General features: G+C 43.5%; 1 protein-coding gene across 2 annotated transcripts in view; it reads right to left on the reverse strand.

The window, feature by feature from the left end:
- The window catches only part of MED27 (mediator complex subunit 27), a 219,403-nt gene that overhangs the window by 17,279 nt on the left and 184,529 nt on the right, over window positions 1-17,595 (reverse strand). The window contains exons 5-6 of one of the 2 annotated variants that reach the window (XM_054997907.1): window positions 15,975-16,082; window positions 9,972-10,013 (exon numbers count right to left, since the gene is read on the reverse strand). In XM_054997907.1, the coding sequence (XP_054853882.1) occupies window positions 9,972-10,013; window positions 15,975-16,082 (150 nt within the window). The remainder of the gene's footprint in view (window positions 1-9,971; window positions 10,014-15,974; window positions 16,083-17,595) is intronic. The other variant, XM_054997908.1, reaches the window with a different exon arrangement.

Genomic DNA, 17,595 nt, shown 5'->3' on the forward strand with positions numbered 1-17,595 from the left:
ATCAGGAAAATTCATGCGCAAGAAGAGGTCTCATGGGCAGCTATGAGCCATAACAACTCAATGGTTGCAATGAGAGGCTTAGCAGTCATCCATCGCGGAATACCTGGTGCTGGAGGCTTGTTGCGTTTGTGCTTTGCTGGGGGGCTCCCGCAGACACCCGGCCACTCACTGCAAGGAAAAAATACTGAAGGGACCTTTGGTTGGATTTGGCCAGTTTTTTAAAAGGCAAATAGGTACAGGGTACTGCCCCAACATGTGGACAAAGCTGCAAAGGTGCAGAGTTCCGGAATCTACAGCCAAAACACAAAGGTGTCAATTAAAAAATAATAGGAGGACTTCTTACGGAGGTACCTGAGAAATGTTTAATGTAAAAATTAAGGGGCTAAAAAGAGTACTTAGAGGAAAGAAAAGACTTCTTTCGTAGTCAAGGAAGCAAAGAAAGTCTCAAGGGAATCTAAGAAAATTCTCTTTCAGCAGGAGAGAAATCATTGTGGGAAATAAACATTCACTTTGTTGGGGTTGGTTTGGCTGGTTGCCCCACACTCCTATGGAGACAACAGTGTGCAATTCAGAAGCACATGTGCACTCAGTCGCATACAACTGCTCCTGTTAGATCGTGCCCATTAGTAATGCATGTAGCAGCACAGACTTCTGGCTCATGGGTCTAGGGATTCTGAGCAGTGGCCCTGAACTATGTGTGTACACCAGGCCCACAATTTATGATTGGTGCCTCAGGTGAACAAATATGAAATATGGTTTACTAATAAAACTTAATAAAAATAAAAAAACAGAAACCGGAGCTGAGCACTTCGCTCATGCAGAGCACCACTCCAGCCTGCTGATCCTGCAACTGCCATCACCTGTCCTTGAGCAGGTCTCGTCAATATTCAATAGCTGACTCATACATGCATTCAATCCACATTCTTGCTCTGAGACTAATGACAGGAATTTATCTTCATATATTACAATAGTTATGTGCCCTTGCATGGGGAAAATGTGCCTCGGAATTGCCTACAGTGTGCAAACAGACCCGGATGCAAAATCAGAAACGTAAAGGCCAAGCTAGGATTCTAAACTGACAACTTGTTGGCTGCTCTTCCCCTCTGGAATTCCTGTTCTGTGGAGATCTGCTAAAAATCTCAGATGAAGGTGTCTTTGGGAAGCAATGTAAAGTTCTTTTATTCAACTAGCTTTGGGGGGGGGGGCAAGGGTTTCAGTCATCAAGCAAGATGGGGGCGAGCTGCTAACTGAATAAAGCAACGAGCTTTGAGCACGGTCTCCTCCCCTGACAAAAATGCTAAGACCCCAAATGGCAAAATACTTTTATATCTGCCCGCCTTTCAGACCTCTGGAGCTGAGACAAGAAGCTGATGTGTGCCTGGGGAAAGCGTGAAGGTCATCCAAAGTTGCATTGGTTCTGTTGTACAGAATGAGTTACCTCCCATGCTATGTTTCAAACACTAAGGAAACAGCACAGAATAGCTGCGTGGCGCTGCATCCCCCACACCACAGAGTTCTGTGAAAAACTGCAAGCGGCACTGGGTTTATCTCTTGCCTTGTACCTCAAACAGACTAAGTGGCTCAGGTGGCCACTTAGCCGACTGGTGCAGGTGAGTAGACCCTGCCTGTAATCCAGTATAGAGATGGTCCATCCGTAGCTCTGACTATGCAGTTAAGCATTCAAATCTAAGCATCTTTAAAACGCTAACCTTTTCCCCATGAAAATGCTGCCTCTGTTTCCACTCCTGAGTTTACACTGCATCTCCTTACCCATTCTAGCTTCTGGCCCGGACAATCTCATATCTGTTGTTATTACTAGTCCTTTTTTCCTTACAGTTCAAATGGGGAGCCATGCAAAAAATAAATTAAAAAGTAATCAAAATCAGCAACAGAGGAACAAGGCTCTGAAAATAGTAACACAAAGCTAAAGGCAAGAAACCATCCATTATTGATTAAAAGCTTCCCCTCAGGAGGAAGATATTTTCTTTTGTCCTGTCTCCTGCCAGATTTCTGGGCCTCACTGGGAGGGTGCTCACAATACAAACAATGACTGAATGCCCTATCTCTCTCTGAGCCAGGCTTCTCCTCTTGATCCTAACCAACAAACAGGCTCCTACGGGGGTGTGGTGTAATGCTCAATCCATCCCTGGACACCATAGATTGGGCATCCAAAGTGGCGAAAATTAATAGGGGAAGAAATTATTATGGTGCATGTTCTTGGAATTTAATTTGATTTTGCATGTTGCTATTTTTGACATTTTATTCCTGTGTTTTGAGCCTGTGGAATAGGGAAGGAGTAAAAACCTTGATGATAAGAAGCAAGTTCGCTTTTTCTTTTAGCTTACTAGATGAAGATATGTGAGGAGTTAACAGAAAGGTTGAAGAGCGGCACCTGCAGAGTTTAAAATGTCAGAAAAATGTGGAGATGTGCCAACCTTTTCTCGGCTCTTTGTGTTTCTGCCCTTTCAGAGATTCCTCTGCTTGTTTCTAGGCTCTATTCTCTAAAACTCACCCTGCTGGCTTGCTAGATGGTTATAAAAGCTTATTCACCCTAGAATGGAGTTAAAGCAAGTCTCCAGGGGAACCTCAGTAAATACCTGTACGTTTCAGCCATAATGGGCCCTCTGGGAACTCTTTCCCTATCAAATTAAACACACTCGGGGATCCTACCTAATCAGGGGAAGGCACAGGTCTTGCTGACACAGCCACAGTTTGCAAACAAAGAAGTCAAGACAAATTTAGCTCCATATGACAGGGTTGAGGGGGGGGGGCAGAGGTATCTGCTCTCCAACCTGAAAGGGCTGTGCTGTGGCTGTCTGGGATATTAACATTTTGGAAGCTTCAAAATGAGAAGGCAGCTTGGGAGCTCCAGATGCTGCTTTGCCACCTCTGAAGAGGGTATGAAATCACAGTCCAGCTTTGAAAAACCTGCCATTCAGGGCAGATCCATCCCACTGTATCATGAGGGGCTATTACAAACAAAGATTCAATGGACTCCTCAGTAGAAGTTATTTATTGTAGCTATATGGGAAGAAAATGGCAACTTCACTGAAGCTTAAAAAGACCAGTAGATGGATGGGCAGAAGTCACAACTGTTAAAAAGAAGCTGTGGGACAGGAAACATTCATTCAGCAAAGGAGTGAGGAACGGTCTTTCAAACTCGCTACCTTCATGGACTCTCGACACCCACTTGTGTCTGTCTTTGAAGCCCCGTTTGTTTTAGGGCACGACTGGTTCCTGAAGGCCACTGGCTCTGTCTGCTGGGCCTCTTACCGTTGCCCGATGAAGGTAAGAGGCCATTCGGAATATGTCCAACCCTCCCCTCCGGCTGCAGGTTACTGCAGAACAACAAATCTTTAAAAAAAATTTTTTTTAAAAAAACAATGAGTTTGTAGGAACTTTTCCATTATACTATTACAACTCTGGGAATTTACTTCCTTGCATTATTATTGGGTTTCATTGTTACTATTTTTCACACAGACACCCCCCCCCTCTAACCCTAACCCCACCCACTTCACAGGGAGTTTTGTTGTGGGGATAATAATAGCATACTTTATAAACCGCTCTGAGTGGGCATTATATAAATCGAATGTTATATTATTATTCTTTATCATAGTTTTTAAAAAGCAGGGTCAGTACAAAGTATGGGTCAAAAGGGTACTATACAGCGTAGCCATTTGTAATACACTTTCAAACTGTAATGGCTGCCTCGGCTACTTTGATCCCGGATCCATCTACTCTGGCAGCGGTAAAGAAACATCTCACGGGGCTACCTGAGGCTCCTTCGGCGGGGTCATGGCGGGGAACCTCTGCGTGCCAAGCAAGCGTCCTGCCATGGAGCGATGCCATCTCCACTTAAGAGCCTTCTGCCTCTCATTCTGCCAGCTCCCAAGGCCCTCGTGCCAGGCAGAAACTGGGCTATGTTAACATCAGCAAGCCTTGCAGAGACTGTGCTGATCAAGCGGCATCCCACACACACAAACTTGCCTCATCCCAAAGCAGGCAGCTGGTCTTTGTCCCAGCGCTGTCTGCTCTAACTGGCGATGGCTCTGCAGAGACCCTTTACAACTGGAGATGCCAGGGACGAGGCCCAGGACCTTTTCCACGCAAGGTATAATATGCTCTGCCTCGTGTGTTGTTGTGTTACATTTTTGCCTGCCTTCCATTCTAGCACAATATGCTGCCAGTGGAAGGAATTCAGTGGGCCACTGAATTCTGTGCTAGAGGAGGGAGCAATTGATTTTTCTTCAAATGTGTCAAACAGACCTGGGTTACCAATTTATCTACAGCACTGGCAGCAAGGTGACCAAATGGACTGAAATCGAAGCTCTCTGGCTTGTGATTTGTGAACAGGGCTGAGAATGATAAACCTCAGCCCGGTTATGTATCTCATATAATTGGATTTTAGAATTTTCTAAGTCAAATACTTCTAAGAAAGTATATACAAAGACATCCTCAAAGGATGAGACCTTGTTGTAGGCATTCAGGAGAATGCGGCCGGTGGCCGGAACGCCTATATAATGTAAAAACATGCAAAAAGGGGCCTGAGAAAAATACATTTATTAGCACAACTAAAACCATTCCATGGCTATCATTAGTTTAAAGCATTATTGATGAAGGATTATCCCAGATGATTCTGTGCTAAGTTGCTTTGCATTATACTCTTTTCTAACTGACATGAGAAATATATTTCAGAAGGGAGAGAAGAGGATGTCTAATCCCTTAATTCTTACCTGCCTCTAGAGTAACAGATTAACTACTGTGTTAATTCTGCCTTCAAGCTAGTTTGGAGCGAGGCTGTTGCCAGCTGCACTCCTCCCTAGCAACCCTACTTTTTGATCTGTAGAAAATTGGACCGTAAATCATACTTGTGTACTTTAGGAAGAACACACAATCCTGGGATAGAAGCTACTAAAAAATGATGGTGGCAAACCTCTAGTTTGGACCCTGGCTTTCATGCCCATCACAATTTTTTCTGTGGATAGATATGGCTAACTACAGCAAAACTGGTCAGGTTTTCTATCAGATATGCAGGTAGTGAGTAGGGATGTTGTAGATTTCTCAGCGAACTTGTTAGGCAAATGAACCGATCTTGTTCAACAGTTACAATCAAACTGTGAGCTGATCAGGGATATATATTTTATTGCATCAAACAACTTGAACATCTACCAACCAAATCTGCAGCTACTTCTTTTTGAGAAGCCAACTCACAGCTGATCAGCTGGAAGGTGGGTTCTTATTCACACCACTCCTCGGCAAAATACCTGTTGTCCTGAGAATTTTGTGTGGAGCCTTGAGTGCAAAATTGAGTTGCAAGCATTTGGTCCTGGGTAAATGAGCATACAATCCCATATAAGGAAATGTGCCAGGCTCTCAGGTAAAGTAGCAGTATTATGGGCAATGTTCACTCACCCCACTCTCCATATTTGGAGATAAACTGCGTTGTAAGTTTCTTATTGGACCTCTGTTCCCGCCTTTGTTCTCTATTGGTTCCCACTCTTGTTACCTATGCACATAAAAGGCTGCAGTGCAGTTTGCACCTTGCTTCTGTGGCTGGAGATTCCCAGAGCCCATGCACGTAAACAAATAATAAAAGCTTTTCTGGTAATAAGGATCAGTGCGGCTGTTTCCAGGTTCAGTGCATCAAAAGATAGCCCAGCTTGCCCAAATGAACAGGTTCTCAGAACACTGTGCAGTGAAGTGGCAAAGGGAGCTGGGCAGAAAATGAAGCAATGCTTTTGATCTCTGCCTTGCAAAAGGGAGAGAAAGAACTTGCTTCTCATCCCTCCCTTCCAAATTGGGCACAAAAGCAATTATCATAATACCTGTGTTGCATAAGGGAAGTGAGAAAGAGCTTGTTTATCCCCTACTCCAAGCTGGGGGGGTAGGGACAGATGCAATATTTTTAATTTCTGTACTGGGAAAGGGAGAAGACAAAGAGTTTGTTTCACTCCTTTCTTGTGCAGTGCAAGCTGATAATTTGGGGTGGGTAGACTGCTGGGCTTCTGATCATATACTTCTTATCTGTTGCAAGTCTGGAGGCAGCAAAGGTTCCAGGGTGGGAGATGAGAAGAACCTGACTTCCAGTTGATTAGCTGGAAATCTGCTCCTGACTCCCCTCCCTCCCCAAAAACTTTGGCTCAGAGCAAAATTGCCACAGCAAGAGATCAGAAGCAGACTCCCAGCTCTCTCTCCTTCTGATAGCTGCAACCTGATCCCGCAAAGACACACAAACAGGTTGCAAACAGCAGAACAGCAAACAGGATCAGCACTGGTGAATGGGCGGCAGGGGTTCGAGCCAGTTCCCCATAAGAAAGCTAAAAGTTCAGGGTAGGCAATGATTCTGTAGGGCAGAGCAGAAGCATTGTCAAGATCAAGCTGGAAGTCAGACAACTTGCAAGGCAGTCCAGGGCAGAGGCAGGAACCAAAGCAGCAGAACTGGCATCTTCCCTATGCAATAGAAAAGTTGCTCAGGTTGAAGGGCCCAGCCTGGAGACAGCAACACTGTACTAGGCTCACCAGGTGCCTGCTGATGGCAGGCAAACTTCTGGAGATTTGTCTCTCTGTCCAGCAACTGCTGGAGATCACCCGCCACTGACAAGTAGCTCAGGAAAATGACCATATCCTCCTGTGCCTAGAGTTGTCAGGTCCCTATGCCCTCCCAGTAAGGGGGGGGGGAGACTGGGCATGCATGTGCTCCTGGTGGGGCATGACACTGTCACTTCTGGGAAATGATATCGTCATGCTGGCCACAGCGGCGTGCTCCTGCGCTTCGCATGGGAGCATGCCCGCAGCCAGCACAACTTCAGAAAGTGACATTGTCATGCTCCGCTGGGAGCGTGCCCGGTGCGTGCTTTCCTAGGTTGCCTGCTAGTGATGGGTGATCTCCAGGGGGCTTGCCACCTCCTGCCGATTGCCAGTGATCAGTGTGCAATGGGGCAAACCTCCAGGAGATTGCCAGCGGCCAACTAGGAAGCCTACCTGAGCCCCACACGATGCAGTTGCTTCTGGTTTAACCAAAAGTGATGTTGTCATGTGGGGCATGGGAGCACTAGTGCACACACACACAGAGAAAAAGGGTAAGCACCCAAACACCATGCCCCTCCCAAACTCCCACTGGTTGCTGGGAGGGACCTGGCAATCCTAATTATACCTCCAAACAGCTGGTCCCAGGTCTCACACAAGTCAGATAGTACACAGACCAAGGTTCCGGGGCTCCTGGCTCCAAGGTTCTCAGTTCAAGGAACCATGGTGCCTTTCATCTTCAGAGAATAGCAAATCATCTAACTAAGGAACCCTGCAAGCGGACTAAAGAACCTCTGCATGTTGCAGAGAGGATTTGGAAGGTACCCCTCAGGGTGTACACATAGCTGATTCAAGGGCTCTGTTTGGATCTATAGGGTTTTCACCATTGCTGTATATGAACTGAGAGTGCACCACACTCCCCTGTAGCTTAGCAATGGAAGAGAAAACCAACAGTGGTAGAGAAACCTGTTGTGCAGGAAAGCCTGACCATATACCTGATGGCACTGTTTATTGGAATGTCCTTGATACTGACGGTACTAATCTCACGCTATGTAATCCGCCTTGGATCTAGAAATGTGAAATTTGGGGAGAATGTTCCTTTCATGATGTAAACACCCACTAAGAAGGGATTTTAAGAAATTCACCCCCTAAGCAGGTAAAAAGGGGTCAAATGTGTTTTCCCAAAGGGAGACAGCTTCCCTGTATGGCTGGCAGGCTGCTGCCTGCTTGCGCCCCTGCTTACTGCCAGATTGGCCACTCTTTCCTCATTGGGCCAGCCTTTCAAGGTCATTTGCATATGTGGGATGACTGGGGCTCACAACATTCCACACCTCATCCCCCCCCTCCCCCCGAGACAGTTGGAACACAGAGGACATTTGCGTATGCGGCCTGATTGGGCCTCACCCCTCACATTCTAAACAGTCTGCAGTTGCTATTGGGAGTCATTGAATGCGTCCTGAGGTAAAATGCATCTCCCTGTCTTCCCCTAAAAGGTCACTAGGGTTGCCAATCTCCCTGTGGGGCCTGGCTTTCCTGTGTGGTTGACAGGTTCCTGCCTGCTTGCGCTCCCCTCTCTTTGATTGGTCAGCTGTGGAACTCTGTGTTCTGAGGTAAAAATCAGGTCAAGGAAACTGCAGACAGTTGAAGGAAGGCAGTAACTGGATTTAAAGTAGTTAAATACTGTAGTGAAGCATGGGTATCAAGCTTGTGACATAATAAAGAAAGAAAATCTTCTCAATACATAATCCAGCATATATTTCTAAGAAAGAGCAAGCTTCTCTGTAATATAATTTGCAAGTTATTGACTAATACTGGGGATGTACATAAAAAGGAAATTAAGGAAAGTAGCCCAACTTTTATGTTCCTTGAAGTTGCCAAGTCTTCAGCTATAGCAGTAGACCTCCTGCCATTCTGTTTTGTTGCCTGCTGGTGCCTGAAGCACTGGCAGAAGGAAATGGAGGGGGGAAGGGGGGGGCGCACGCTACAGAGTTTTTGCAAATTCAAGAGTATCCATGGCATTGTTTCCAGTTCACCAGAAGTGATGTCTGCCCACCAGCATGCCAGTTCCTGTTCTCTTGCTGGCTGTGGCCTGGGAACTATAGCAATTAGGAAAATGGGGAGCCAGTTCACTAGCCCACTTGCTCCCGTTAGTCATGGTTGTGACCTGGGCTTCTCATTTATAAAGGCAAGTGGCTGTTTACAATCTTGTAGTTAGAGATGTGAAGACCTCAGGGAATAAAAAACAGGAAAATTCAGGGGGGAAAGCCCCCCCTTAAGGACTCCCTCCATTTTTTTCAACAGAAAAACTGGAAAAATTGGGGCAGCCCTGGGAAAAAAAACTCCTTTGAAATGTTTTTTTCCTTTTAGAATGACTGAACTGCTTCTTAAGGCAAGATTTTTAACACGCAAAATGTGAAAAAGTGAAAATGAAAAAGTCTAAGGCCTTTCTAATTTTTTCCAGCGGAGAAATTGAAAAACTTAAGGAAGCACTGGAAAAAAACCCTTCTGTGAAATATTTGAGGGGGGGGAATCTTGTCTTAAAAAGCCTTTCTCTTGTTCTAAATGTCCAATAAGAACAAGTTTGAGGGCTTTCTCAATTTTCCATTGAAAATACTGGGAAATTTTGGAGAGTATTGAAAAAAGCCTCTTATACTATAGGCATATACAACATTTTCAAGAATTTTTTGGTTTAAATGTAAATAAGTTTGGCTTCAAAAAATATGTTATAATGTGTTTAATGATAATACGTTACTAAAGAGTTCAGTGCTTTTAGTGTTCAAAGTTTAGCTTATCCAAACATAGTGGCAGTCCTACCAATTGTGACTGCACAAGAATGTTTCTATCCAAATAACACACTTCCTTTTCTTTACTGCAGAGTTTATTCCCTACCTTTAAGTTTAATTAAAGATACGTGTGCTTTGTTAGCATTGGGTGCACCAGTTTCCAACTCTCAAGTATTGGGTATATTTGCATTTTTTCATTATAGAAATTAGTATTTTTAAGTTCTATTAATATACCGAATAGTACAAGACTATATACTAAGTTCTAAGTTATGCATGTTGTGTTGTTAAAACAGTATAATAATAGGGTTGACAGGAAAGTTAAGTATTGTATATATTTCAATTACTCCCCCCACCCCCAAAACCTCAGAATAAACAAACTTTTTTTGTGGCTTCAGCAATTTTACATCTCTACCTGGGGCATCACTTCTATAGGCCTTTGAGTTTACAAAACACTTTGCCATCCATATTTAATTCATCAGCCAATGAAACTTAGAGTCACATTTATCGTATAGGTTGATAGCACAGGATTTAAGTATTTTTCCCCTTGATGATTCACATCTCATTTCAGGTGGCAGCTAAAACACTCCACAACTTAATTATTTGGAGACGCTATAAAAAGGCGCACATGACATACTCAGGTACTGGTAAGAAAAAGAGACTTGCCTTTTGGAATACTTGATAGTTGGACTTGGACCAAATGTCAAGCTGTTGGGGGAGTAAAAGAACACCTCTTATTAACATTCAGCAATATTCAGAAGTTCACTTTCATTTAAACTTCCTGTTTAACCAACATTTGGCTCAAAATTACTAATGCCTATCAAAACGAACAACGCCAATTCAGTCCTGTTTAGCTGATTTTTATTCTACCTTGTGGGCTGGAGGTGATGCAACATGGCCCATGGGGGATGCTTAAAAATTGCCACTGAGAAAATTCTAGTTGGCATTAGCCACACGACAAACACAGAAGATTTGCACAGAGGAGCTATACAGAAGATTTGCATAGTTAATTTTTGTGTTCATATAACCCCCAGCTGTAGTTAAGGTGGATGGGAATTTGCACTGAAGCTGGGAGAGGAAGCCGTGTCAAGGCCTATAGCTTGTTCCTGATCCTTCAACCATAACTAAAGGGCAGGTCTTGTTTGTACCAGCCTCAACTGCTGGGAAGACTTATTCTCGACACCCACCATGAGAAAATGGATAGCCTCATCCCAGCAGGCCGGCAAGTGGGCAGATTCGAACTTGCACCAAATTGACCAGAGACCTGACAGATGAGTCCCTCTTTCATACTAGAAAGTTTTTTTTTTGCATGGACATTTCAGGAACTCAGTGGAATAAAGTTTGCTCTACAGTTATATTTTTTCAGTACAGCTACTATATAAAAACATGCAAAAAAAGCCCTCCTGGGCTACTACACCTCCTCCCAGGCATCAAGATCGCTTCAATTCATTTGGAACAGATTGTGCTGAGCCATGTGAATATTTAACAGCCTCAGAACTGTGTCTACAAGAAGGGCATCTCTCCTAAAGCATTCCTTGGCGTGTTCTTGCATCCACAAAATAAGCAATTCAGTGACAAGCGACACAGAAAACAATTTGCTGAATTAAGGCAGAAAGCTGGCCTACAGGGACCAAATAAAATACTCCCTTTGAATACTGCATTTAGACTCCAAAAGGTCAAGGTGGGGGCGGGGAGAGGTCTTTGTTAAGCAGAACTTAAGGTTACAGGGTACTGTTATATATCTAAATTTCAGCTGTCTGCTAAAATTTCAGGATTAACCCAGCTGAAAGAACAACACACACTGACGCTAAAGGACCAGGAAGCAAAACCCTTGACTAGGCTTTAGAAGATGGCAGGAAGTAGGTATTTGCAAATGCACTCCCAAGTAACATGTAAAATATCGTATGTATCGTTGCTGCTACAAGTCGGGGATCAGTCAAGAACCGCTCACACTGGCCAGTACAGCTCCACACAATCACAGAAACTTACGGCTTGCCCCTTTTTGAGTCCAATATCTCATGAATTAGCTGTTATTACCTCTCCTGTCCAGATCCTTTCACAATGTAAAACATTACTATGTTTATTTACGTCACTGATATTTCCGCCTTTTCCCTCACTGGGGACAAAAGCAGCTTATATCATTCTCCTGTGCTTCATTTTATCCTCCCAATAACCCTGTGAGGCAGGTTAGGCAGGATTAAGCGCAGCTCTGCCTGGTAGTGTGGCAGAGGAGTTTACTTCTGGGACAGGACAGAGCGGCCAGTCACGAGGCCTGTCTCTGGTGACAAGCAGACCTTGTACCCTTTAGTCTGACTCTTGGGAAAGGGCAGGCTAGTGTGGGTGAGGTCCTGTGTGTGAAAGGCTACAACCTGGTGGCTAGGCAGTGAAAGCCTGTTTGTAACTGCAAACATTAAAAGGAACTTAAATGACAACCGGAAGCTGAAACTAGCTTAAGCTTCAGTGTCTCCGCCAGACTTCTTCCGTGACTGTCTGCAGACCTGGGTTGCTGTACTCTTCTTTTAAAACCACCTTACATAAATAATTCTTTTTGTTTCAGCAAACCTCCTGCTTCAGATCTCTGTCATCTTCAGGCACAATGCAAAAATTACCTCACAACGGCAAACACAAAGCATTCGCACTCTCTACCCGAAGAACTTTTAGTAACTCAGGGGAAGGTTCCCATTTAAAAGAAAACCTAGGCCTCCAGAATTATAGGAGACTGTGTGGATTCCCTCAGTTGCAAGAAAAGTCCCATCACAGCGACCTTCAACCAGCCACTCACAAGATTATTGGGAGGATAAACAGAGGCAGGGAGAATAATGCTGTACAGCCCTTCGGGTATAAGTATAGAAAACAGATAAACAAAAATGTGCTCCAATCTGTGCTACTCATTGGTCTCTGGATGTTCCGAGCTGGGGAAGTTGATGTTTCTGTCCGTAAAAATAATCCAGATGTGTGTGGCGCCTTCCATCCCATCAGCCAGCTCTCCTAATTTGAGAAGCATGGCTTTACACTGGATTAAGTTGTTCAATCTTTCCTTTTGTTCTTTCATTTAAAAAAATCAACTCGCATAGAAAAGGAATACCAGGGCACAAGTCGGCTACTGAATTATAGTTCTTTGGCATCAGAAGCTTAAAAGCCCCAATGTAATTAAATTCTCGCATTTTCCAATGGCTTTCAAGGTTTTGAAAGTACAGACAGAAACCATATGCAAGGAACATAAACCCTCTACCATGAAACCAGATACATGAGGCGAGTGTGCTAAACAAGGCATTGTTGCAGGTCTATTATTCTTCAACTTTTCACTTTCAATCAAGATACACATTTGTAACTAAAAAGCTGCAGAAAGCACAATTTCACGGCATCCTCTGCATGCGAATTAAACCAGGCCTCCCCCTCTCTCTCTGCCTCCCAGTGCCCCATTCTCCCCACCCACCCCTGGCGCAAGTAACAAGAGGCCATTTTCTGAAGGTCGTCTGAATGATTTCAAAGGCGATAACAAATCAAAATGTTCCCTGCATCTAATATCAAACAGGGCTGGTGCCAACACTTATTAGAGAAATCGGATTCAACCCCCCTCCCCTTTACCCAAACGCACACACATCCCACTTTGAAGTGGAAAGAATGCAGGGATCAGAAATTACTCAAGAGACGGTTCTGGCTGTCTTTGAAGCTTTCCTTTGATACCACTATTTCTTCTCCTCGCTTTTGCTGGGAGGCAAAAAATTGCCTTTTCTTATTGATATGGGGTAATTAATGGAGCCGTAGCATTAACATAACCCAGGCTGCTTAATGTGGCAATTCAACCAAGATCCTGAGTCCACCTGGCAAAAACCTTAGCTATGTGGTCTGGTAGCACTTCAGGATGCCCGTTCCCAAGTCTCTGTCATGACCTTTCCCCACTTCCAGCAATTATAAAAAGTAAGCCAGGATTGGCAAAGAAACCTTAATGCAGTCGTGATTTTTGTTAGCAGAACTGGGCAGGCAACTAATGGTTCAGCTTGAAGCCTGCCCCACAAGGATGAGCTGTAGAGGTTTGTTATTCAAGAGCACCAGCAGTATTTGCCTGCTCTACTCGGACTGTGCCGCAGAAAGAATATGCCTGAAATTATGGGTGGCAAGATGCCACCAGTCCCAAATGCTTCATGGCTAATTAAAATGCATCAGTCCTGTGGTAGGCCAGAGGAGACTGCAGAAGAATCCAAACTAGAACTGGCTGAAAACTGAACACTGACATCTCCGGATTTTGCAAATATTGCAGCCCCTCCTGCCAGGAGAGAGATGCATTAGGCAACGAGCCCGTTAGCAGAGACCATAATAGGCCTTTCCAATGACTAATGTAAAATACAAATATCACTGGATGTCACTAGGTTTTGCCCACCTTTACTTTGGTAAGAAAAATAAATTTGGACTTTACTTTGCTGCCCTCTGAACTTGGAACTCTCCCCCAGGATAGCTACATGGTATAACTCTGTCCAAAACCCTCCTAAAGACCCACAGTTCCTAAAAACGCTTTAGTCGGTCATCACTCCAGGTGCCAAAGAAATGTATGTTTCTGGAGTTGCTTCTCTTCTGCTTCCTCAACTGTCAGATTTGTCTACTTTCCAGCTAGTAAGTTCTGAGGGGACAGGAACCTGATTTTGTTTTGTTTGCACCATATATTATTCTGTGTAGTGCCATACAGAATGATTATATTGAATAACTAAGTCATGCAATAACTAGTAAAACAAAGGAAAGCTTGAGGGGCTGCTTGCTATCATCCATCCCAAGAACCTTCCACCTATTCTTAACTTTTCTTTGAATTTTTGACAGGGAGAATTCATGAGATAAGCTCTTACCTTTCCATTTATTTCCCCGTTTCATCCACGTATGCTGGGAGTTGACAAACTGGAATAATCTCGCCTAACCTCACACAAGCGCTTCCTCCATGGTATCCGTTCAGGACAAAGGAAACAGGCAAGGATGGCCATGGACTTTAATTTCTCCATCCCAGAAGTGCAATAAGAAGGCATCGCTGCACAAATTCAACCCAACCACTCATCTCTGTTTGCCATTACAGTTGATAAGCAGAACGTAGGTCTTCCGTTGCAACCAATTACTAACATGGGGTTTCCTGTGCCTCTTAGCCCATGGCCTTGGAGTGACCTGATGGACATCAGTCCAGGATGTCTTTGTTACTTGTTGGTTTTTGCTTGTTTTGTATACTTTGTAAACTTAAGGTGTTTTTTTGCAAGCTGCTCTGGGCCCCCTTTGAGGAGAAAAGCTGGATAGAAATATACTAAGGGTTGCTCATGTATAGTCGGGAGTACAACTGAGACTATGTCCCCAGGTCTACTTCAACAGTTAATTTGTGTGTAAACATGGGGCCTGAGAACTCTGTTTACATCCTCTTGCATGATTAACTTTGGTTGCAAAACTTTCTCGAGGCAGGTATGAGAGAACCTCATGGCAGCAGTAGAGAATCAACATTCTTCATCCATCTGTTTGTAGTAGGCACATGACTCCCCACCAGGCAAGGTTCCCATGAGGTACACACAACCCTTTTTTGGCTCATGCTGACAATCAACCTCGGGGGGAGGGTGGCATACTTTCTGCCTCCTAGATCTTTGAGATAGACAACCCATGTCCTGATCAGTCTGGGTGTTACTAGGTTTAAAGATAGGGCAAACTTCGGCATCTACTGAAATTTCTCCCTTAACAGGAGATTCTTTTACCTGGAAAATGGCACTACATGTTCCTTCTGGCAGAGCAGTCAATCTTTATTTTCTGGTGGAGAGCTCAGGGGTCAGTACGTAACACAACACTGTGTGTTACAAGAAAGTCTCTCTTTTTGAAAAATAATTCTTTCCTCATTATAACATGGCCTATGGGTGCCAAGTGCTCGCCTGGTTAAAATGAACTTTGTATTTTAATAGGATTCATAATAAGGAAACAGATATCGAGAGCAAGGGAAAGACTGCAAGCGACAGAAACGCTTAGTACTTGTTACTGGCAAAAGGTGAACCCGGGGTGGGTGCCTCAGCGAGAGCCCATTCCACTCGGAAGAGAGAAACAAACTGAGCTGAAGGCTGTCAGGTCCCATTAGCATCCTCTAATGCTCCACAGAAAGCCATATGGAGTGCGTGCAGCCAAGAGAAATTAGGGGTTCAAGCAGGGTGAGTATTTCATAAAGCAGTCATGGAAAGAGGTTACACTTAACTTTAATAGCTGGCATTCAAATTGCAGTACCCCCCCGTTAGACTCAACCTACTTAGAAGTGACCCCTGATTCCTCACCACAGAGTTTATATAGTTGATCGTAAAACTTGTACAGTGGTTCCGAGGGGGGTATACTGAATCCTGGGTTAGTAATGTGCTCAAACACTCAGAAAACACATTGCACCCCCCTGTCCCCTTGGCAGATGCTAATAATGAGGCAAACAGAGGTCTAAGGTGAGGAATTAGAAATTCACACATGGGCATAAGGGCTTAGAGTGACAGCAGATGCACAGATGTAGAAAAAAATAGTAGAGAAATTATTTAAATTGAAAGTTAGATGCTTTGCATAATATCAGCATAGTTTCTTGGCCAAGTAGCATGTTGATTCTGGAGACTTCATTTTCTCATCTTATCTGTTTATGTTCACCCAAAGAAAAAGTGTAATGAAGGGAGAGGAGAAAGCAACACCCACCTTGCCTTCTTCTGTGTAGACATTTTCATGATAACCTTTTACAATTGTTCGGTCGATGAAGAGGCTTCGCATCACCACTATGACTTTTAACACTTTCCCCAAAGTAACCTGTCAAAGAAAAATGCGCAAGCACTGAGAAAATGTAGAAGAAAAACCCTAAAAATAATAACCACAGGGCCCGAAAAATTAACAGGACATTTACATGCATTTTAAAAATACTTGACAGGAATGAAATACACATTCAGTATTTCTAAAACATGCATTTAAGAGAGCTGTTCTAAAGATGTGCTGGAATTCTCTGAATTCAAGCAATTCTTTCTTCTTCTAGCAAACAGTAAGAAAGTTGTTGTAAAAATGGTTTAATTTCAAGGTCCAAAAAACTCATTTACTATTCAGAACTAAAATTAAACAGAACTATAGAAACTGAATAGACATGCCATTAAAAAATCCCTAAACATCAGGAAAATATTTTTAAGGCATTTAAATGTATGGTGTTGGATCCTGTGTAGCTCTTCAGCTAACAGCAAAAAAAAAGGGAGAGAGTAAAGAGCGGTCTTAACAAAGTAGGTATAGCAGCAATGACCACATACTAGCCTTGCTAACAGTCACAATGTATTTACTAATACAATACAGACCAGACCTTTGTTTTTGGAATCCACACAGCAAGTATATACAAGGATTGAAGTTGTTTTATTGGACATTCTCATTCACTAATTGGAATTTTGCTATCCAGGCCCTGTGGAATAGAAATATGCTGGGTTGTTACTATGCACTTGCACTTTAATAGTTATATGTGCAATGAATTTATGTAGCAATTGGTAGCACCAGCACTTTATTATCTTGAGGTACCTGCATTTTAGCAATTGTACGAATGGTTTTCCACATGTGAAGTGTAGAATTAATTGTATTGTTAATTGTATTGATAATTGTTCATTGGACCTGCGTTTTACTGTGTCTTGAGTTTATGTATCGTTTTAGTAAATACATTGTGACTGTTAGCAAGGCTAGTAGGTGGTCACTGCTGCTATACCAGTTCTGCTAACAGCAGCACTTTCCGCCAAAGTAAGGTGCTTACGACTGATGCAAAGGGCTATCGTATCAGAGGAAAGGGGCTCCTGGTGCTAGAGCATCTGAGGGACCTAACCCCTTACATACTGTACTTGTTAAATCTAGAATATCCGTTCTTTAGATGAAGAGCACTACTCCCAGGTGGGAGGGAATCAATGCAACAAGGCTCTCTCTCTCTTAAAAAAACAAGAACCCTGCTTTTAACTTCCACGGTGTGTGTGTGCACGCGTAGGAATTATCCAAATCTATATAACATTTTAATATGCTACAAGGAATATTTCTCCACAGCCAACTACCACCAAGTTACTACGGTTCACATGGAAGCCCTCAAACAAAACAAAAACTGAAGGGAACAACTGCTTGAAACCCACTCTTAAATCTTGTCTGTCTCAGCCAGGTCCTGGATCCCCCTTGCTAATCTGGACACAAAAGCGCTTTCTAGAAAGCATGTAATACAGGGAATCCCTTTTGTGAAATGAAGGGTGATAAACTGACAGCATTTAGTTGATCATATTAAATCAACTGTTTTACTGCTGAAAACCAGCAGAAAGAT

Source organism: Eublepharis macularius, chromosome 14 (assembly GCF_028583425.1).
Source record: "Eublepharis macularius isolate TG4126 chromosome 14, MPM_Emac_v1.0, whole genome shotgun sequence".
Classification (NCBI taxonomy): domain Eukaryota; kingdom Metazoa; phylum Chordata; class Lepidosauria; order Squamata; family Eublepharidae; genus Eublepharis; species Eublepharis macularius.